Below are 23,364 nucleotides of genomic sequence, written 5' to 3'. Positions count from 1 at the left end.
GCTTCTGATTTAAAAATGTGCTGCTTCTGTTTACCCTTTATTGAGTCATTGGTTCCAAGAGGGAAAAAGGGATGGTATTTTAAGCTATTTGTACAAATTCATATCTTCCAGTCAACCATAGGATTTGGATTTACTTTCCTTGGGAAGCTGTAAATTACTGAAAGGCCTCTGCTTTTCTGTTTCCCAAATGATAACACTGCATGCTTGTATAATGGTTTTGGAGACTGTACCAACCTTCCAGAAGCATAGCCCTAACTTTAGAGATCCTTTTATGAAAAGGCTATTTTTAAATATTTAATTAATCTTATTTGCTATAAGGATATTTTTCTACCATTTATTTTATTACTGTATGATATCAGATTGCTTTTCTTTCCACACATTGGGGCACAAGCGTGTAGCTTTAGCAGACTCAGTTTATTCAGCAAAATACACCAGCTGGTACTTTATTGCTTTTTTGTAAAGAGAACAGCCCTGTGATAGTTACTTTTTACCATAGGTACTGGTCTTGAAAGTGGTCAAGTGAAAAACTTTCTTATTAGTGTTATTCTTTTGAATACCTCTCAAATCCCAGTTTTGAGAGGATTGAGTGCTCCATCCAGTGAAAAGGTGACTTCTTGCTGCGAAAAATCAAAGGAGCTATTTTTTAATGGTGGTGTTGGAGCTGAAGAAAAAAATGCCAATAATATGTATTAGAAGCATTTTGCTGTCTGTGGCTTTACCCAGCAAGAGAGAATCAATTTGGAATTTTTAAATGCAGACTGGCTTGCATTAATGGAGAAAAAAAAACATGTTGTTTTGAGTTTTTAAATGTATTAGAGGAAAAAATGAGCCGTTTGTGTAAACTCGTGAGTTTGAGTGGGATGAAATTTCCAGGTCTCAACAGGGTGAGGTTTGTTGATGGTACCAATAGCATCCCCCTTTTATATTCTCTATGCCTTTCCTGAAATCCCAAATGAGGCGATGAGGGGATTTCACTCGTAGGAAAGACTCTAAAGGACAGAATTCTGCCTTAAGTTCTGAGGCTTCAGGGCTGCAAGCATTGGTGAGATTACTTACCAATAAGGAGTAACTTCTCACCAATAAGCCTTACTCTAGAATGGATGGAGCCAGGTCTCTGTAGCAACTTCGCTGGGAAAGCGTGATCCCGAGTGATCAGCTTGTGTAAAGTAACAGCTTGTGTAAAGTGCCCCCAGATCTACCCATCTGACATCAGCCAACATGAAAACACCTTGGCAGAGCTGACACAGACGTGCAGGTTTCCGAGCTCATCCCACCTTGTCTCTGCCAGTGATGGTTGTGCCCTGCATGCTGAGCCTGGCTTCACTGGCAGCTCCCTGTCCCCCCCCCCGGCCTCCCTCTCCCCTAGATAACTTTATCCTCATAACACAGATCCTCAGCGCTCCAGCCTGGATTTCATTTCTTCCCCTTCAGCTCTGTGTGATCTCGCGCGCATTCCTGACGCGTTACCAGCACCCACATCTCTGAAAGTGCCGGATCAGCTTTCAGTGGCCAGAGCTCCGAGGGGAAACTGCCCAGTTCCTCCATGCACAAACAGCTGGGCAGTTGTGGATAGAATTAATTGCTGATATGCACTGGACTGTGTTTTTCTTCTCTTTGTCATTTCCTTTGCAGCTGTGAAAGGCAAGGTTTTAAGGCTTTGAAAACAGCGCAGACCTTCTCAGTGGGAGTAATGTAAGAGTACTGAAATATGTGTGTAGATTTGGTTTTGCATACAGAGTAAAACCTCTCCTAAGCTGTAACAACCAGCACTGCTGACATCAATATTCAAATTCCAGGTGCATCTTGTAAAATTAATTTCTGACTTTGGATTTCCAGCTTGAGGAAAAAAAAAATCTGTTTGAGGAGATTTGGATTTCTGAAAGCAATAATCATTCTTTTCTGAACATAGGAGTCTGAAGTTGAGCGTTGAAAGCAATCTGTTATGAAAACGGTTGTCTTCCATGTATACTCTTGGAGCTAATTTATAAAATGGACTGATGCTGCTTTAGCCAAATGTGAAACAGTCAAGTTGGTGAAAGTCATGTTCCAGGCCAGCAGTTATGGGAAATTTATCACGGGGTTGGAAAATACATATGTTATCAACAGAGCTGCATGTCTGCCTCGAGGCTTCACCCAGCCCATAACAATCCAAAAACAAACCGCCCATCAAAATGAAAAAATACTGTCAAAAGTAGATTCTAAGCCCTAATGCTGTCAGAAGCTGCAACATGCTGGGCTTAGATGTAAAATCAGTGGAAAAATGTGTGGTACTTATTGTTGAAGATAATATTTTGTGAGCTTCCAGCATGAAAGTACAACAGATATTTTTCCCCTTGTTTATTAAACTGTTTTAAATATGCCTTTGTTTCAGGGAATTCTTACACCTCTCCTACTAGTGGGCTTATGCTGCCATGCAGTTTACTCAGGGGAAGACCTCCAAACTCTTCTGCCAAAATAATTACAACTCTCATAGGTATTTTACTAATACGCAGCTTTTGCATACCGTGTATTTATAAATATTCTCATACCTAGAATGGATTGTTTAAACAAATGCTTGAAAAAGGTTTTGTTGTTTTAAGACCTGGTCTTAATAACTAAATAAATGAAGTTGTACAAACATACTGAAAATGTCTCCGCCAGCTTGGGTTGTGTAACTCCTTGTACCATAAGATGAATATTTCAAAGGTCCCACTGAAACCAGAGCCATTATTTGTGGTAAATACTGTGATGAAGGGTTGACAGACCAAGATCTTAATAAATAAATAAATAAAAATTGCACAACTGTTTAAAGGAGCCAAGCTTTGAGTCTTAGATCAGCCAAACTCTTGCAGAGAGTGCTGCAGAGAGCTGTGGGTGCTGCAGAGAGCTGTGTATGTCCAGCAAATACAAAGGAGTGCATCCTTACATCCTAGATTTTCAGCCTTCCATGCAAGGGATTTCCGCTGTGACCTTGTGTCTGTCACAGCTAACAGCACGCAAGGGGACACCGACCCACGTCTGGCTCACATGGTATGCAGGAAGTTCAGCTGTAGTAATTTGATTGTAAATCTGAGCCAGAGCCAGTAACACGAATCATGGCTGTTACTTCAAAGAACGAAGGTTGCCTCCTTGAAAGGCTTCTAGTTTTTATAGCTATACAGAAGTTAACTCTTACATAAGCTGTACGTTATACGTATGCATGTACATGTTCGTATCTTATTGTAAAATATCATAAGCACCCTGTTCCATATCTGTCATATTAAGTGCTTTCTTGGCAGGTAGAAGAAGTTACGGGAACAATTAAAATTCCTCTGCAACACTGGATTACTTATTTGTCTGGAAGAGTGGGTGGTGTTATAGGGAGGGCAGATCTCGACTTCAAAACCAAAGAGTAAAAGCATTCTGGAGTGGTTTTGCCAGAAGGTCTTTTTGTCAATTTGTGTTTGAACAGAAAGGTCTGAGTATCAGGAATAGAGTTCTGGGGTCTGCACTCTGGTGTATCTTGTTAGAAAATATTTAAGGAATTACAGAGCTGCAGTTGTTTTTATGGCCAGTAACCAACTGGTGATTCTTTCAAGGCAATAAACAGTATATGGGAACAGTGTTCTTAATTGCCCCAGCGTGTAAGAAGTTAAAGTTTAGAAACCGGTTGTTCTCTGCTCTGCCTTCACTTTAATCTAGTTCCTGTCTGACTGTGAGATTAAGAGTGGCAAAAAAAAATCCAACCAGTTTTAAGGAACTCAAATAGTAGCTGGGCAATTTGATTTCATCCAACAGTGAGTATCTTGATCCAGACTGTCTGCACTGTGTTTTCCTGTGGGTTACATGGCAGGTTGGTGGCATGATTTGCTTTGCAAACCTGTAAATGAGTTCATGTTTGCGAATCTTTTAGCTGTGGTTTCTTTCTCCACCCTTTTCTCATGAATAAACTTGAAAAATATTTAGGACAAGATTTCTCTGGACTCACCATGTCTGATGGTATCTTTTTCAACTGTGGTCTTTGTATATATGTACTTCTAAAACAATTGGGAGGTGTGGTGCAGTGTGCTTCCTTGGAGGGAGGAACGCTGTTAGTAAAGATTACTGATCTGTGAGAAGAGTCAACTACAGAAAATGCTGAAACTAACAATGTGGCTGGGAGGAGTCTGTGGCTTTGGTTTTTAACTCCCTTTGGGTTTTGCTTAGTGACTTGGATAAGGGAAGTGTTTGGTCAGCTGTGGTGTAACACTAAAAAAATTCTTGTCTTCCTGACAACTGCATTTATCAATATAGTAATAAGTTCAGTGTCTTAAACAACCACCTGACCTGCTACATGAAGAAATTGTATGCAGTTAATAAATACTTCAGATTGTTCTGTATGTGACTGACAAGCCATATTAGACTAATGAAATACAGGATTTGGCAGTACTAAAGCTCGAGACATCGTTGAGTGAACTTTGTGTAAGAGTGGGTTCATTCAATAAAAAATAAAAGGAGCATTTAAAGAGCCTTTTATTCCTGTCATAAAGATGCTTTGTGCTATTGCAGTTGTGTGTTTGACAGAACGGTTGGAGATGGATGCTGCAGATAGTTGTCTTGTAATTTGAGTGTCTTCTATTTGAGACAGGCACGATTTTTATCTTCGTTGTTGTGACATGACTGGTGAGTTACAGTTTCTGTGTTTGAATGGAGTTTCCCACTGCAGTTAGTATCATGTATCCATAAATCAGTCTGTTAGCATTTGTTATTCTGCCTATTATGGGATGGGTTGGGGTTTGTTGGTTTGTGGGATTTTGTTGGTTTGGGGTTTTTTTTAGCAAACGAGATCTGATTTTGTTTCTCCTTAAGCCAAGGAGAATGCCAGACTCAGTAGGACTGGGCTCAGCGTTTTGAGTGTTTGTTGGCAGCTTAAGTGAGCACAGCCACATGGGGCACAGGGCTGATTCTGCTGTGCTACAGTACCATGGGTCCCTGTACCTGTGAGGTTTTAAGTCTGTGAAATAAAGTGAATCAGTTGTATTTTGGTTTGTGGTTGAGTTTTGTTTTGAGTTAGTGGTTGGGGTTTTTTTAATTGTTGTTGGTTTGGGGTTTTTTATAGGTAGGTAGTCTTGATCTATTTTAACACGTGGCTCAAAAACAGCTCATTACTGGTCACACAGTTACAGCAGTTGTTGCACTGTAGTTCCTCATCTCTCTTTACTATACCAAGTAGTTCAACTTCTGTGAGTATGTGTGCTAATGGGTTTTTATCGTGTGTGAGTAGCAGCAGACTAGATATTCTCCCATATTAGTCATTGTAGTGTGATAAATAATAGAGAAGTCTATTCTCATTTAAAGCTATAGCAGAGTGCATGAGGCAGCCTTCATTAATGTATACTAGAATTGAATATCTTCAATTACATCAGAGAGATTCTTACAGTAAAGGCATGACCAACTAGTTTTAAATTGTCTGTTAAATTCAGTTTCCTAGTATCCAAAAGCATACATGCACCCCGGTCAAAGAAAGAAAAAAGAGCTAAGTACACAAGTATTTTAAAATATATAAACTGGGGAGAAGACATGAACAAAAAGCTTCGAATTTTCAGTAGAATAATCATTCTTTCAACATCTGGATTGGAGGTTTTTCTTAAACACAGTTTTGAGATACACAGTATTAATCCCAAAGCTTTGTGAGGGCGAGCAGAGCTTAGCCTAGGAGGCAGATACTGGGTTCTGCCATTAGTTTTTTTGCATTGTTTCCACATTCTGGCACTCCACTCCATTTCCTCGCCTCACTGAGCACTGAAAGGGACATAAATTGACATAACTAGATTTTTGTGACTGGGGCAAGGGAAGCAGCCTGAAAGATAAACTTTAACCTGTCATCCTGTCAACAAATTTGCATTGTTAGAAAAGTAAGAATTTATATACCATGGAGTTAAGAATAGTATGTAGTGACAATGCATTAAGATAAAGAAAGTGCACAGCTGAAGTTTTGAGGGTTTTTTTCTGCCTAAAATTAGAATGTAAATATCCTACAGTCTGATTTGCTTTTCCATTAAAAGATTTACTTTTCCAGTTTTCTGTCATAGAAAAAGCTTTGAGTCCTCTCACTGGCCTAAAGCAAGAAAGTCTGAACTACGCCAAAAGTTAATGGGAAAGTAATGGAAGAATTTGGTCTGTCCTTGTAGTTGTGGGACTGCTAACTTCTCTTAGCAGTCTATATTGTGTCTTGAGCATGCTACAGTTGAGTTATGCAACCTTGGGAAGTTTCTCTCCCACCCCACTGAATGCACTGTTCCTTTATTAAGGCTAATGGGAGTCATGTGTTCGTGTCAGTGGGAAAGCAGGCCCTTAAAAATCTTTCTGGTAGATTTGGTGGAAACAGAGCTCACGTTCGTTATTGCCGTTCTGGGCAGTTGGATGTCTCATTAGCGAGATGTTAACGATGTTCAGTGAACTTCATTATTGGACAAGAGGATGTGGTGAAAATATAAAACGAGTGACTTTTCAATCTTACAATTTCCTGTATTGTTGGATTAGTTTCTGCCTGCCGTGTCCTTTGTCCCGTCCCGGTTCTTACGCGCTGTTACCTGGAGTCTGCTGGCTGTGGCGCTGGGGCTGCTTCAGCCCCGCTGTCGGGGCTCCCTGCCCTGTGGCTCCTCTCTCCCGGGAAACTCACAGTACCAACCATCAGATTTTCAATCCCTTTGCAACCCCAGGCAGGAAGCATATTCTAAACATGCAGCAGGTCGGAGCCGTGTTTTAGCCGTGGGATGTCACTGCAGTATCTTTGCAGCGGCGGCCGGGTGCAGAGGGAGCGGACGCGGCTTCCCCCGCGGGGCAGGTGACGGCGGGACCCACACCGTCCCTTCGCTGAGCAGGTGAAAACCGCAAACCTGCAAAGCCCCGCCACAAAACCAAGCCCGCCGCGTCCCCGCCGAGCCGCAGGATGGGCCGAGCCCTTGGCTGGCAGCGGGAATTCGCTTACCCTCGGAAAACGCGGCCTTTTTCGATTTATCTCGCTGAGGCGACCGCAGGGGAACAATGGGTTATTAGAGCGTTTGGAACAACACGGGCTTTGAGTGACCCCCGCGTTACTGTGTCGTGCAGGCGAGGCTAAAAGGAGAGATTGGCTGCCCTCAGAGTTAATTTGGCAGCTGCTGCTGTGGGCCGCTGGAGGGTGTGAGGTGAGGGTGGCCATGAGGCCAGGGCGGCCTTCCCCTCGGGGCCGCCTCTGGGAGAGGGACAGGAGTAAGCACAAAAACAGACAGCTGGCAAAGTTAAAAGCCTTCAGTTGGCTTTCTCTTTTTTCGCGAAATCTTTTCCTTTTCCTTCATTACGCAGCTTTTAAGGCAAAACGGTTACGTTGCTGGGTTTTGTCAGTGACAGTAGAAGTGGCTGGAAATGGCTGAATGGCAGGTAACAATTACATCCTATAACAAGCAGAAATGTGCTGACCTCCCCAATTTTAAGTAGAATAGCACAGGCAGGCTTTCAACATGCCATGCAGGGTCCAAAGACTTTGATCTTAAATGTAACTTTTGGAGGTGTCATCCTCCCTGAGGGTCATCTCCCTGAAGCCGTGCACATCTATAAGCAATTGGGTAGATTACGCCGTTGGTATCTCAGAAATTAGAGTCCCGGAATCACAGAATAGACTGAGTTGGAAGGAACACACAAAAATCAAGTCCAGTTCTTAGCCCTGTAAAGGAACATCCCCCAGAATCACACCACGTGCCCAAGGGTGTTGTCCAAGCACTTCTTGAACTCTGTCAGGCTTGGTTCAGTCATCACTGCCCTGGGGAGCTGTTCAGTGCCCAAACGCCCTCTGGGTGAAGAAGCTTTTTCTAATGTCTAACTTGCTGTACCAAAAATTTGGCTTTTTTTGAGGAATAAGGATGTAGGCAATGTTTTAGCCTACAAACAAGGTATGTTCCAGGTCTGTTTGCTCCTGGTCTTAAAGGTGCACTTTCATTAGAAGCATTCATATTTTAGTGATAAAACACGTAGAAAATACGTATATTTTCAATGGTAAAATATATAGAGCTACAGAGTGGACATGAATTTTGAGAAAATCCAGAAGGGACACAACATTGAAATGGTTGCCAGTAGCCATACTCCTCTTTTGTAAAGCAGAAACCAGTTTTTTTAGTTCCTCAGCTTTCACTTACACACATACTCCTAAGGACAAAAAAAAAAAAAAAAAAAAAAAAAAAAAAAAAAAAAAAAAAAAAAAAAAAGAAATCACCCCTCCTGATGACACTTCACTGTCTTGGGTAGAATTTTCCTGTCTGCAGGGCTGAAAGAGGAGCCCATCCAGTGAGTTATTTGTAGCTCAGTTGGTCTTTCTATGATGAAAAATAACAAGGTGATGAAACTAGTTTTACCATCTGGACTGGTGTTCCTATTGCACGCTGAGATTTTATGTGTGTTTTTTAATGTGTTTTTCTCAAAGCACATAATAATGAAGAATTGTGGCATCCCCTTCCTGGGTAGTTATCTACTCAAAATGCAAATATATTCCCAATGCCCTGAGTAGAAGCCTGCTGGAAGCCTCCCAGTCAGTCCTCATTGAACAGTTCCTGCATTGCATCTGAGAGTCCAGAACAAAAACTTTGCTGTCAGTTTGGTGAAGGCAAAACGGGCTCTCCATGAAGGAGGAAATACTTAATAGTTATAATGTGTACGGTTTTTTTCGGGTTTTTTTTTGGTTTTTTTAAATCAGTTGGGGGAAAACAAGCAGTGGCAGCAGCTGTGCCATGTGAGCGAGTGTGTCATGAGCCTGCTGGGCAAGGCATAGTGAAGGGCATTATTCCACTGGGAGGTTGGCACTGGCCATGGCCCTCCAGAGTTGCCACAAAGGATTTTCTGTTCGACATCTAACGCAACAAGCACATTCATATGTTTGCAGAGGGTTTCCATGGAAACCATGTAAACTGTGATGCTGGCAGACAGAGGCAAAGGTTATACTATTGTAGAGGCCCTTTTGTATTCTCTTTAAATGTTTCAGAGCAGCTATATTTCTTAACTGATACTCTGAGCCTGTGCAGCAATTTGTTCAGATTTTTGGTTTGATCTTTTGTTTTTCCTCCTTGTTTCCCCCCTTGTCTTTTTGGTGGCTGTACTGGGGAGGTCAGATGACATGCAAAAATAACAATGAAAATGTGGGGGGGTTGGTGTTTTTTTTTTGTTTTTTTGACATGGGATCACTTGATTGTCATTATTTGAATTGGCTTGTCTTTCTGCAAGTGGTAATGATGCAATTGGAAAGGGAAGATGAGGGCACACAAAAAAATTGAACCCTTGCTAGTATATTTCTCCTTTTTGTTGAGTGCTTTCATTGCTCAGGTAGAACTGACTCGGGTCATTGCTCACTGGCACTTGGAGAATTTTGAATGCTGGTCTCCTCTCAGAGTGATGAGCTTATGCTATTTATAGATAGCAGTTTGAACACTGTCTGGCCTTAAGTATGTTTTGAGAGTTCATGGTGTTTTAAAATTTATCCTGCAAATTTAAATGTCCAAACATACCTATTGCTTTGCTCGTGCTTTAGGAAGTAGTCCCACCATAGGCCCAAACACTGCTTATTAAGAAAGAAAATTATTGGCTGTTTTGTAGGATTATCCAAGTTCCCCTTTGATTATCCATGTTTGCAAAATTATGCTTGTTCACAGCTTCAGCTTAATTATCATGGGAAGTTATTTTAAATGATTGAATCTGTGTCTGGGCTTCTACTGCAGATTAGAGAGAGGTCCAGGTAGTGCTTGTTCACCTGCTGCTCTATGAAAATGAGATCTTTCCTGATCACCCTGTGCATGTATTCATTCCTGCCACTTAACTTTTGAACCTAGTGGTTACTTGAAGCCAAACTTGGTACAAAAGTAAAAACATAATTTGCTTTACAGAAACTGATACCTGGTTAAAGATGTTGGATTTTGATGCTGAGCAGCATCCTCAGTACCTGAAGTACAAGTTTCTCAGTCCATCTGATTATAGGGCACTGGCTAAAAAGAAGTTAAAGTTAAGTGTCAATAATTAAACTCAATCACAAGTTTGCAGAATCAAGATACAATTTAAATTCTCAGTTTTAAAGACTAAAATATACTTAGCTGCAAAACGGGCAGAAGCCTTTTAGGTGTATAAACAAGTACGATCTTCAATGGAGAAGTAACATGAGAAGTAACATTAAGACATTGTGTTTCTGAACCTGTGAAAGAGCTGTCATAATTACAAAAAGCAGCACTTAGTAATTACTTTCTGTAGATACAAGAATGAAACAGCCAACTTGGATAACTTACTGTTGTGAGTGATGGTTTCTAACAGAGAATGAAAAGGTGGAATGTGCTGTTAGCTGAGGCTGCTGATGTACTTTTGGACATGGCCATGAGCATCTGTGCACCATGCCAGGAGCAGCCAGGAAGGGATAGCTTTATTTGTTTACTTATTTCTCATGTTTTGCTATTTATATATCAGATGTATAATTATTAAAGGCTTCATATCCAGTGCCTCGTGAATGTGACACTTTAAAATAACTTCAAAAAAATAAACTATCCATTTTAGTCTTCTAGAAACTACTGGTCTTCCAGTCTAGTATCACACAGGTACAAACAATATGTTGCATATGACATGGAAATGAACACAGGATAAAAGTAATGAAAAGCTTTCTTCAAGTTTCATCCAGCATAAATGTATAATTGCATTCTCTGAGGGATGGGGGTTGTGTGCCAGGTAGGAGTGTTTCTCATTATGAATTCCACTTTTCTGAGTTTGAAGCCAGAAGTCTCAAGAAAAAGTCTGTTCATATAACACAAAACTTTACATGCTTTCATCACATTGTACTGACTGCTTTGCAGTACAAACTTTGATTAGTTATGATAATTTATCACTGAGAACATGTACTGATGAGGGAGGCCAGAATCAAAATTCCTTAGCAATTTGCCAGAGAATTAAAAAGAACAAAATTATAAAGTCACACAACCCACAAATGACATCTTATATGCTTGTCTCGATGCAGACTGGAAGCATCACTCAGTAATTAAAATAAAAATAGAAATCCAGCTATCTCCCTGCCCAAAACGATGCAATAAATTAGCAAGTTAGAGCAATGTATCTTACAGGAAAAAAATAGATCTAAGTGCTGCCCAGCTCTAAAAGCAGCACCTACTCCTACTCTTTCAGAAACCTCTGAGATCAAACTCCTGAGACCAGATTAGTCCTGCAGATTCCTTTTTCCTCTTTGGATTAAGAAATGAGTTCCAAAAAGAGATGTGGTTCCTCCTCATCCCCACTGTGGTTAAGGCAGAGCTCCGGCTGCCCTGGGTCAGTGTTGTCCTCCACAGCATTCCAGCACGTCTGTGAGAGCTGTCATGAAGGAGCCCTTGGCAGGCATCTAATCACCTGTTATTCAGCACTTTATTAATCAAGTTTTGTGGTATTTTTTTGGGCCTGTTCTTGCATGAAGATCTTCAATTTTTTGAATGGTGTTAGGTTTATACAGATGTTTATAAAAAAATCCACAAAGCACCCAACAGAAAAGTGGAATAAAAACCAAACCTAGAAAGACCTAGAAAAGATTGTACTTTTTTTCTTACTTTACCTTATTCATCAAGCAGATGTTATCTCCATAGCCTCAGACATTTTTCTGTATCATCAATAATTTTCTTACGGTATGAGGTGAAATGCTATTTACCTAGGATGATTTCCATCAGTTATTCAAGTATTCAGGGGGAAAAAAAAAAGCATCAACAAAGCTCAGAACATAATGTCATTTTTCTTAAAATTGTTAATTGAATTTTAAATTTGTTGCTTTTAATTCTTAATGTTAGAGTTGAGAGAAGAATTTGCCTCTCTTTCAGTCTCTGAACTTCTTCAGTCCATGGGTAACATCAGATTCTTCCACTCAGTATAAACATGCACAGATTTAATTGCAAACAAGCAAATAGCATTTTCAGGCCAGGTTTACTACTGAGCTTTGGAAATTCAAATAAAATTACTCATAAGTATTTAGTTTTATCTAGGAGACATATGCATCTAATATATTTGTTGGCTTCAGAAGATTCTTGAAATAACAAAAAAACCCAGTAGAAGTCAAAATTGGAAGAATTGTTTGGGGAAGGATTTGAGGGAGAGTCTTTGGTGGTGCGTGTGACTGATCAAAGGCTGCACATGCCTTCAAAAGTATAGCTGAGAGTTTTCGCAACTGGAATTCTGTTACTGATGCTGCAGCTCCTTCAAGTCCCTGGTTAGAGGAGAAACCAGAAGGATTTTCTTTACTTGCATGACAATGCTGTAGTATACAGTGAGTGTGTTCTGAAGCAGTCTGGGTTGGATGGTTGGTTGTACCACCTTGGCTGCTGGGAAGTTCTGTTCTCAGTACATTGGACCATCTCTAGACATGAAATATTCATGCTTCGTGCACCTGAGACCAAAAGAGAGGATGGTTTAAATCACTAGGACAAGTGTTCAATGTCAGCTGGTTTTCCATTCTAGGAACAATCACAGATGTGTGCAAGTCCCCATGATGTTGTGTAGCATGCCAGGATGCATCCATGCTCTGTAATACCAGAGTAGTTTGTTGTAGAGTGTCTTTTATTTTATCCAAGTTTCTAGAGCTTACAGGTAATGATGGAGGAGGAGAATTATGGGATAACAGTAGATAATTGCTTGCTTGCACTGGAAAATAATAGTAACCTAATTATGAAATATTTATGTATTCTGGTTTTGACTTTTAAAATACTGCTCTTACTACTGGGCTTGATGCTGACTCACCCTACCCCTCACTGTGTGTTTTACCAAAGCTTTTGTTAGTAAATCCTCAGCAGTTGTTCAGAGATGTGCTGGCTGCTGCTCAGGGCACATCTGCTTCTCTGTTCAGTGCCGTGGTTAAGTCCAAAGTGACCCTCTGCCATTAGCTGGGCTTGCTTGAAAGTCAGTGGAATAGTTTTCCATTCCTGAAGGTATAGAAGACCTTTGGCTCTCTAAATTTAATTTGCTTTTCTAATACCATGAGCAAAAGGTGGCAGAGACAAGAAGGAGGTCAAATTCAGGCCAAGTCGATTGAGATTGATGTGCATATTTATATAGGTTAAACTTTGAATGCAAATGAAACTTTTCCCATATGCTAGTTGGGTAGTTTGGGGAGAGGGGTAATTATTTTCAAGCAAGCTGAAGACAACATTTACCACGTGACTATACGCAGAAAAAGTGTTTCTCACTACTGTAAATCCTAGGGATTTCCCTGGGAAGGATAATTAAAGCAACATGCTGTGAACGCAACTAATAAAGTAGTTGCCTTTTGAACTTTTGAGTAGGTTAGCCAGGCCCTTGTGGCCCTGCTCTGCTCCACACTTTCCCCTGCTCTCCTCCCCCAGATTATTTTTAACCCTGATGCTTTTGTGTAACCATTGTAGACTCAAGCTTCATGGAGAGAGGTGCTTAGCACAATTAGGGAATGGTATTTTCAGAGGTGGGGGACTGCAACACTGTGCACTGGGAGAGGCAGGCTGCCTCAAGGCAGCCAGGAAAACATGAAAAATTGTAGCATAAGGTATGTGTAACCCAAGTCCTCTAAAGATGATAATTTTGTAAGAATTGGGGATGCAAGTAACCACCTCCATCAAATTTTGTGTGTTTGTTAACTTTTCCCTTGTTATGTTTTGACAGTCATGAGCGTTTGTTTGTAAATGGACCAAGGAGGGGAAAAAATGTCACATATGCTAAGGCAAAACTAATTTTGGTAATGGAGAAAAAAGAAAGTCTTGGAGACTTGAATGGGGTGAGAAAAGACACTCTCAGCATAATCTGTGAATAGTGATTTACAGATTTTTTTTGTCCCTTATGCCATCTCATGGTTGGTATAAGCTGTTAGTCCTATTAACAGAGCCTTCCCTCTACACTTCAATTTGAGCTTGCCTTTTTAAAGCGTTTGCTAGAGTAAGGGGATAGCTCTTTTCTCACAGTGCCTAAGGCTTTTCCCCTTGCTCATGGCCAGTCAGTGGCAGTGTGCCTGCTGCACAGTCAGGCCTGGGCTTGACTTACTTATCATTTGTCTTACACTTTCATCAATCCCTAAAATTGCTATTTGTAAATGATAATTAAAAACCTTAAAACAACCATTAATGTTCCCACTAAGCCTCTTTGTCATATGTGAAGTCAATATGCATAGTTGTGTTGTTTTATCTTAAATATTTTGAGTTTTTAACTACAGCTATCATAAATCAGCTTTTTTAAATGCTTTGTTTTCTGTTCAATGTGAGAATGATGTATAAGTCAGTAAAATGTGAAAATTCCTTTTTTGAGAGACTAGCCAATTTATTTTGACATGGTCAAGCTGATATTGGTATATTAATGTGACTTATGTTATTCCTCTTCATATAAAATTTATGGCAGAGTGATTCAGAGATTCCAGGATGATCTGGGGAGAGCTGTGCAGGGTGTGGTGCATAATATTAATAAAGATAAAATTTGTCCTGAAGACTGTATGATCGAAGACCTGGCACAATTTCATCTTTTCCTCAAGTTTCCAGTTACAGTTGTCCTACTGAGATTAGCTGTTGGCCAGGTTTCTCAGTGCTCCATTGTGAGTTATGGAGGGCGTTGAGCTGCAGTTCTGTACGGTCAGTTCATTGTGGTGGTCTTAAATGGACTGCACTGAGCTGTTGGTGGTGCTAAAGGTCAGGATTTGATGTGAAGAGACAGGAACTGCAGAGGTTTGGGCTATAAAAAGGTTTGGCTACGTGCTGCCATACACAAGATTGGTTGTTCGTGTAAATATTTGTAAAATCCAGCAGTTGCCTTGTGTCCATCTTCTCGATTGCCCACAGCCTCTGACCCTCCAGCAAAACCCAGGAGGCAGCTGCTTTGGCCATGACATTTCTCAGGATAATCAAACTGCCATAAATCACAGAGACTTTTCATGTGCCCCAAGACTGATGAGAGGTTTCCCTGCTCTCCAGTGTCACACATTGTACCAGTGACCCAGGAGGGCTCCTGCAGGTTGGTAGGAGTAGTCCTTGTTCCTCCAAATGGCTCTATCCAGGTTGATGTGAATCAATGGATTTTTAAAAAAATATTTGCATAGCAGGCTTGTTTTTTCTACTCCATAACCTTTTGTAGATCTGATATAAAGTGGAGTTTTTTCCCCCTGCAACTGTACAGGTCAGGAACAGCCACAGAATAAAATTTCCAGGGGAGGCTGGAGACCTTGCAGAAGAGGGAGAGGAAAAGTGGTGTGAAATATGGAAGGCTGTGACTGCAATCAGCTTTTGCAGTTAAGTGTTTTTCACAGAGAAATTCTTAGTTTATACTGTGGAGGAACCAAGGTTTCATGTTTTTCAAGTGACACAGGGACGTTGTTCAGCCATTGTCTCTGTGTGTGGGTTATTTGTGTGCCTACTTTCACAGCTTAATACGGATAAGTGCTACCAGAACGTAATCTTTTAATTTAGCTCTCTGTTGTCTACTGACTCGTAAAATATTTTTAGGTGACTTAAGTACAAGTGATTATGTAGATAAGCAGAGGCAAGCCTTTAAAAATAAAAAGTGCTTTTTATTGTCACCTGCATGAATTGTTTCACCAACGAACTCTGAATTCCTCCTCTGCTACTTTTCCATAACCAGTTTGCTTGTGTGACTGGGTTTGTTCTGACTTGCATGTTTTGTGTACAGAACATCATAATTTCAAAATATTCATATTGTCTGCACAATCTCATCTGTTTTTGTGTAAAACAAGAAAAACATTTCATGGAGTGCAGCAAGGAAACCATTACACCGCTGACTGCTCAGGTGCCACGCAGTGCCATGATGGCAACATCTCAGTTATGTGGTGCCTTTTCTTGGCACAGGAGGTTCCACAGTGGGCAGGGTGGACCTTGCATCTGAACTCTCAGGGTTGTGCTTTTGAGACTGGTTTTGTCTTTTATCATACTGACTCTCAGAAAAGGGTGACTGAATAACTTGCTTATCAAGGGTTCCCTCCCTTTTTTTTTTTACATGAAAAATTCATGCAGCAGTGAAGGAATAGCAAAATGTGAATGATTCTAGTTTGGGTCTACAGGGTTAAACATGCAAGTTATTTATGAGATTCAATGCATGCAAATAGCATTTGTGGCCATGTGGTAGAACATATTGGATACATCAAACCAGCATTCTGGGCTCCGGAAGTTTTTTCCCCACTTGTGCTGAAAGATGTTGGCAGGGCAGCCTGAAAAATGTGGAGGTGCAGACTGCACCTGCTACAGGCTGAGTGCATTATAAGGAACCTTCCTTAACAGAGAAAAAACATCACCCCTGCAGTTACAGGTAAAGCTACAGGCCTCAAATCCTCATGTTCTGTGTGGTTGTCAGCGACCCACTTAGTTCTCACTTCCTGACAATAAAGTGTGTCTGGCGCAGTTCCAGTTTACACTGAGTGAAGTGAGTTGCACAGCTTGAATATTTGTGTTGACTTTAACATTGTGTGATATAATTGGGAAAGAATAATGCTTTAGATTTAACACAGCAACACAAAAACTAAGTTCAAATGTACTCAAGTGCTTATTTCTTAGGGAAAAAACCTCTTGCTGCTATAGTCTCTTAAATGTGGTGTCTGAAAAGAGATGATAATTTTATTAGCTTGCTCTGTTTAAAAGCAGAGGGACTTAAATATGCAGTGCTAGATTAGACTATTTGATTAGTAACCAGTTTGGGCTGTAGCATGACACATTGTTTATGGCTGCATGGCTACTGCAAGAAATGGTACTAGACATTCCTGCATCATCATTATCTTTATTTCAGAACAAACATTTGTGTAGCTATGCAGTTTACTGGCAGGGTAACTGATACAGCTGAAAATTATTCCATCAAAACAAAACAAAAACTTTGAAACCCTTACAAGCATTTGCTTTGTATGAATCTGAAGATGTGATAAAGGGAGAAAGATTGAAGATTGAATGGCTGAACAGGTTGGAAGGAAGTATGACTACTGTATTTTTTAAATGCAAATTATTTTGTGTCAGTTTAGGGATGTAGTTTGGCTCGAGTGCTAGTGTAAGGAATTCCTGTATATTAGTAAAAGCAGTTAATAAAATTTTGAACAAATGCTACCTATCTAGTTATTTTCAGCTCCAGAAATTGAATTTTGAAAATGCTTACATCTGAACATACATCTTACTCACCTGAACAATGTGTGAAGTAAGAAAATCTGAAATCCATTGTAACATAAATTTAGAAAAGAAAATCTGTCAACTCAAGTATTTATGGTATTTGATGTCCTCATCAGGTGAATTGCAGAATTAATTTAATTTTGAGATGCTTACCCAAATTTTTTTTTGCCTTAAAAAAGTTGCAATTACTCATTTCTTTGTCATTACTAAAATGTATAGGAGGGAGCATGACTTTCTAGTGCCAAAAAATAGCATTGGTGACCCTCTTCTCAGTGCATATTCTCCCATATACCTCCCCATCCCTATCAGCCATTCCCCCATACTCCTGAAGTGTGTGTCCTGCTGCCAGCTGACGTACATAGCTGATGGTGCTTGCTAAAGCCAAGTCTTTGATTCAGACTGGAACCTGTTTCGTGGGGAGGCTGGAACTGAGATCAAGAGACGCCCAGTTTGCTTCCAACAAGTCTCCTGGCAGACAAGAGATTGGAGGGGGGGTGGGGGGGAGAAAGAGCAGACTGTTCCTTAAAAACAAGCAGGCGAGAAATCGCAGGAGCAGAACAGCTCAACGTGCTGCTGAGAGGGGAACTGCTCCAGTGTGAGTGCTCAGAGCCCAAATCAGTCACCCCAGTTAATGATGCCGTGCACACACTGCTGGTTTGCAGTGCTGGGAACTCTCAGTAAGATGGATTGCACTGCATAGAGAAAATGGAGATGTCTGAAGCCAGCCAGAAAAGATCAGCATAAAAGGTAGGTTAATGTTCTGTTGCTAGGTGATCTAATAATTTGGTCCCTTTTTATGTTATTCTGTCTGATGGTATTTATTTTCATATACCTTCAGTACATTATGAAAGAGAGAAATATATCAAGTCAGTGCATTCTGGGGGGTTCTTTCTCAGTATAAATTTTCCTTGCATTTGGTCTCCTGCACTTTTTTTTTTTTTGCTTTAGTACTTCTTGTTTCTCTGACCTCATTATTATTTTTGAGCTGTTTTAGTGATTTGACATTGCAAATAATTATTGCAACAAAAGCACCACAGCAGGTTACTTAGACTTTACAGAGTATCAGATGGGGATGCTCAGATGTAATGTTGCAAGCAAGAATCAACAGTTCCAAGTTCCTGGAAAAAAAATTCAAGCTTTCATTAAATAAAACTTACTCCTAAGTAGAGAGATACACGGCTTCCCGACAGAGAGGGTATGTTCTACTTTCTCTCTGTAGCCCAGTTACAGGTATAAAATACAGAACAGGATACGGAAGCCAAACCCATGAGCTATATAAGGCATCAAAGCAGGGGAGGACACGACCTGTTTTCTTTTGTATCAGAATTCAGTTCAGCGTGAACCAGGAGGGCAGAAGGAGGAGGGGGAAGTGGCTTTAGTTTAACAAGTTATGTTGTAGCAAGACCTTGGGAGCCTTTTTGTTTTACAGGTCCTTAAAAGTATTTTCAGGAGAGATGAGGATTCTGTGTAACAAAAATTTATCCATTCTGGCTTTCTGTTCTTAGTTTGGCCCTGCACTGGAGCAGTTGAACCAAGTGTGGGAAAACCGCTATTCTTTAACTTTGAATCTCTTTCTAGGGTGTCAGCATGTGCAGGTTAGGCCAAATGGTGGGCTAAAATGTGAACCTCAGCAGACCAAGAGTGATGCCTCTCACCAGTATATAATCAGATCTGAGTTTATATTTGATTTCTCTGTGTATGTTTGTCTATTTTGACCAGTCTAGATATAGTGTCTTGTTGCTATAGGGTCTCTCATTTTTACTTGTGCCTCAGTCTCTGCAACCCCATGCAGCATGCATAAGAAATGTTAGCCAGTACTGTTCATGAAGGTGGTACCTCACTTTAATTCATAAACAGCATTGGAGGGGGTGGAAGCCAAAAGTAGCCTTGCAGCAAAGCTGATTTCTTCTCTTTGCACAAGTGTCACCCGCACCCGCACACAGACACGAAAAGGTGGGGGAGAGGATCCTCTATCACACTTCATAGATGTTGAGATTTGGATTTTCTGTAAATACTTTTGTCATATTGCTGGTTCTGTGCTGAGAAGGAGATACTGATTTTTTGGTCCCCTAAAGCTGATAGCATTTTTAACAAATGTCCTCTTTCTTAAAAAAAAAAAAAAATCAGTAGAAGATACAAATAAATAATAAAAGAATGGTTGATTTGTTTGACAATTTTCCAGGAAACAGTAGGGGTTATATGAAAGTCAGCCTGGGTTCAACAGAGCAGGCATTGAACCAGACCCAATAAGAACAACTGGACCCAACACTCATATTATGTTCATTTATGGAGGGGTTTTGTACTACAAGGACTTCAATGTTGTAATCTTAATGACTATCGAGGTAACAAACCAGGCTGAAAGGAAAGAGGAAAAACTAAAGTCCAAGGCAATTAGGAAAATCTCTTTTGTGGATTTTGAGTATTGCCAGTCACATTTGTGCCATTTTTACAGATGAATGGGCTTTTCTGTCACTGTAAGAATGAATTGTAAAGTAATGGACTTGAACTAATTATGTCCTATAAACCTATAATAATAACAATAAATGTGTTTTGAAGTTCAGACATGCATGTAGTTGATCCAGCCAACTGAGTTGATCAGCAGCTGAGCATTTTAGGGGGAAAATGGTAGAATAAGACAACCCCAGGAAGGAGGACAAGAGCAGGAGTCACAGCTGGTCACCAGTTCAAGCAAGGTTCCTGCTATCTACATTTCTAGACTGCTTTTAGTTACCTGCAGATGCTGGAGGGTGTCTGTTCTGGCTCAGATGGAGGTTCTTACCCCAGTACAGATGGAGAGCACTGAAGGCGGACAGGTCTGTCTCAAGCTCTTCATACCTTGTGGCATTTAGCCGGTGATCTCATAATCATATGTTTTCTCCTGATGCTTTTTTTCTTTTTCTTCTTAAACCTCACTGTTTTGGGCAGCAGGGAAAGGGAAGGTGTACACACAGGGCAGAGGAACAGGCATAATACATGGTTACATTTATACAGGTATTTTTTCTAACTGAGCAGATCCCCAGACGTCATCCCAAGAGTTAATTCTTCAGAAAAACTTAAACTCCTTTTATATTTCCACCAGATTTTCCCCAAACTCACTTCCTTGAAGCAAGGCCCTTGTTTTCTCCTCAGCATCCCCAAACGAATCACACATCTCAGGCTTTGCAGCAGTCAGTCAGCAAATGCTGAATGAACTCCTCCTGCACCCGAGCAGCAAATGCAAAACACACCAATGTGCTTCCACAGCCTCTGGAATGAAGCCATCAGAGTTCATGGAGCTTGTCTCCAGGATGTGAGTTATACATCCCAGAACATGGTATGTTCATCCAGCATGCCAGGTACCTCCTGGGAGCTCTGTGTGTGCAGCTGGACAGTATTGCATCCTAGATGATGTTTTCTTTCTCCCTCTCTCTCTCTCTCTCTCTCTCTCTCTGGAAAAATAAAATGGCAGAAAGAACAAAACCAATTAAACCTGTAGTAACTGTTCCATTTCATCTCAATCCCAAGTTTCATCATAATCTGTAATATACAACAAAGTCACAGACGTGGTTTTCTTGGCTCTTACCTGCTAATTCATTCCCATCTCTGTCGGTGGTTTCTGTCTGGAGTTCTATACTTGGTTACAGGGCTGCAGTGCCCCAGGATTTCATCCTTATGCACTCCCTTGCACTGTCAGCAAAGCCGTTTGGGAATCAGTGTGGGAAACTGGCTGAAAACCAATTTGCATCCTCCTGCCAGTTTGGGTCGTGGTGTGGCTGAGCAGCAGAGGGTGTTACAAGGACTGAAAGGACTTGCTGCAGGCAGGAGGAGGACTTGGGCCATGAAGCTGGTTTTGACAGAGCTTCCCAGTCTTTCACCTGGGAAATACATGAGATTACGATGGAAACAGTTCAGATGCTCCACATTGGCTCACTGTTCACAGAATACCAAAATGGTAACTGCAGTGGCAAAAAATGAGGGATGGGTGAACTGTGCCACGGAGCAAGGACACTTTGATCCACTGATAGCAGAATGTCAAACCATGCTGCTGAACACTGCTTGACTTGGGTTTTTTCCTCTGAAGATGTGAATTTACATACCAAATATTTTTGCATGCAAATATTTTTATATTAAATGTATTGTTGACTGTAGATATTTGCATGCTAAAATGTATTTTCATAATACACTTATCTCATCCTTCAAATCTTGCTTCTCTTTGTTCCTCAAACCTGAGAAAGTGTCCCTCTTCAGTAGTTTTTGTGGAATGGTGTTCCTGAGTGTGCTTTTGAGGCTGATTCTTTGTATGAAAATTCAGGTGTCTGCTTCTTTCCTTTTGATCCAGTTCTGTTTGTGTTTACAAATGCTTATCAGGTTTTTTAATGAGATTTTTAAGCCTTCTACCAAGACATGAAAGTATTTTTGTTATTTTGGATTTTTTTCTTTTCCTAATGTAATGAGCTTGCGAGAACCTTTGCATAAAATTGTACACAAAAGGAGAAAAGTTAAAGCTCAGCTGTTTGCCACAGATGTGGCCTCAATGCTGTGCAAACCAACATACAACCTTCTCTGCAGTTGTCAGTGTCTCCAAGTGTCTCATAAAAGAGCAGGCACCAGCTGGAGCTCTGTGGAAATTCCCTAGTGGTCTTTGAGTGTCCTGAAGCCTTGACTTTAAGCTGTGGTTATGAGATGCTTTGAAAATGCTGTAATTGAGGAATTTCTCCACAGAAGAGCAGATATTAAACAGGCCTTGTCTTTTGGGTGTTTGCTTGAACAGCTCAGAAAGGAGAGCTGTATAAAAACCTTGGGAAGTGGCAAATGTAGTGTAAAATGATAGAGGAAAGTTTGTCATAAAATGTACAATGTTCATTTCAAATATCACTCCTAATTGTATGCATTTTAAGCTTTATTTTACCTCCAATAGAGACGGTTGTGCACTATCAGAGAACTTGCTCATGGTTTTTAAACATTTTTCTAGAATTTTTCCTAAATTTTCTGATTCTGATAGTTACTCACTCGTTCCCCTTTTATTTTAATCAATCCGAAGAGACACAAAGGGACATTAGCTGGGTCCAGACCTGGAAGTTACGTGCACTGCCCTCCTTTGAACTAACGTGGTTCATTGTTTTCCTTTTGTTTCAGGGGAAGCCTTCCTCCACAGTGTTGAAGCATGAGTGCTGATGGCAGCCAGGTGGTGATCACTACTCCTCCCACAGCCACGATGCCTCACAAAGAGCGGTACTTCGATCGCATCAACGAGAATGACCCGGAGTACATCCGGGAGAGAAACATGTCCCCTGACCTGAGACAGGACTTCAACATGATGGAGCAGAGGAAGAGGGTCACCCAGATACTGCAGAGCCCTGTGAGTGCTATTAATGGGGAGTAAAAAGGAAAGAGTGTTACAAAAAAAGAAATCTGTGTCACAGCTAGATAGAATATCTCTGGACTGTCTTCTAAGAAAAGTCACTGAACAGATTATCCAGCATTTTGTTGGTGTAGTGTTTTGTCTGTGGACAAGCAGCCTTTATTGTGTTCTTCTTTCTCATAATACTTTTATATTCGTATGGTTCATTGCAGTATTACAGAAAGACGTGGCTGGCTGCAGGGTTCCTAATTAAAACCTAGGGGCAGGGAAGGGAGTGAAGGAGTCACCAGTCAAGTAGGAACAAATTAGGGCATTACGTGGTGTTCTGCTTTCTGGGTTTGAATATTAACCTATCATTTGCATCAGGAATGTTTTAATTAACATTTACAATTGGGTTAAGTTTATTTAAAAGCTAGACTATGTTCTTTTTATGTCCTTGAGGGTGATCATACCCCTGCTTGGCCATATTAGTGCTCATCTACTGGTTGTGTAAGTTCATTACTTGGGTAGACCACATATAAAGCTATTAAATCTATTGAACCATGCTCACACTAGTTTTAATTTTTACTTTAATGCCTTTATTCTTTGAGTTTAACATGATGAATACATTGGAAAGTAATACTGTTAACTTGAGTATTTTGAAGCCATAGGGAGTGAGTAAGGCCTGTGGAGTGATCCTTTAGGGGTATCCGTGTGTAATGCGAGTATTGAGGATAACGGGACTGGGAAGGGGCTAAGCAGCTTTACAGATCCTTCTGTCTTCAGTTCCTCTGTAAATTGGGGTGCTTCTGTAATTTTTTTTGAAGCTTTTCCATATGTAAAGAGATTGCAAACAGCTGTTAGTAATCACCCTATTATAGTCATCCATGAATAACAGGATTGTTTGCTAAAGTGTTGTCGTGGAGTGTCTCTTGGATCTGTGTGTTGCTTTGAGTATAATGT

General features: G+C 40.6%; 1 protein-coding gene across 3 annotated transcripts in view; it reads left to right on the top strand.

Moving 5' to 3' along the window:
* Positions 1 to 23,364, top strand: part of ADD3 (adducin 3) — a 322,976-nt gene that overhangs the window by 276,302 nt on the left and 23,310 nt on the right. For all 3 annotated transcript variants that reach the window (XM_066323613.1, XM_066323612.1, XM_066323614.1), the window contains one exon: positions 22,197 to 22,419. In XM_066323613.1, coding sequence (XP_066179710.1) covers positions 22,225 to 22,419 — 195 coding nt within the window. In that variant the 5' untranslated portion in view covers positions 22,197 to 22,224. The remainder of the gene's footprint in view (positions 1 to 22,196; positions 22,420 to 23,364) is intronic.

This window comes from Sylvia atricapilla, chromosome 8, assembly GCF_009819655.1.
Source record: "Sylvia atricapilla isolate bSylAtr1 chromosome 8, bSylAtr1.pri, whole genome shotgun sequence".
In the NCBI taxonomy this organism is placed as follows: Eukaryota; Metazoa; Chordata; class Aves; order Passeriformes; family Sylviidae; genus Sylvia; species Sylvia atricapilla.
The sequence above is the reverse complement of the archived record's forward strand: the minus strand, read 5'-3'. Positions and strand labels throughout refer to the sequence as shown.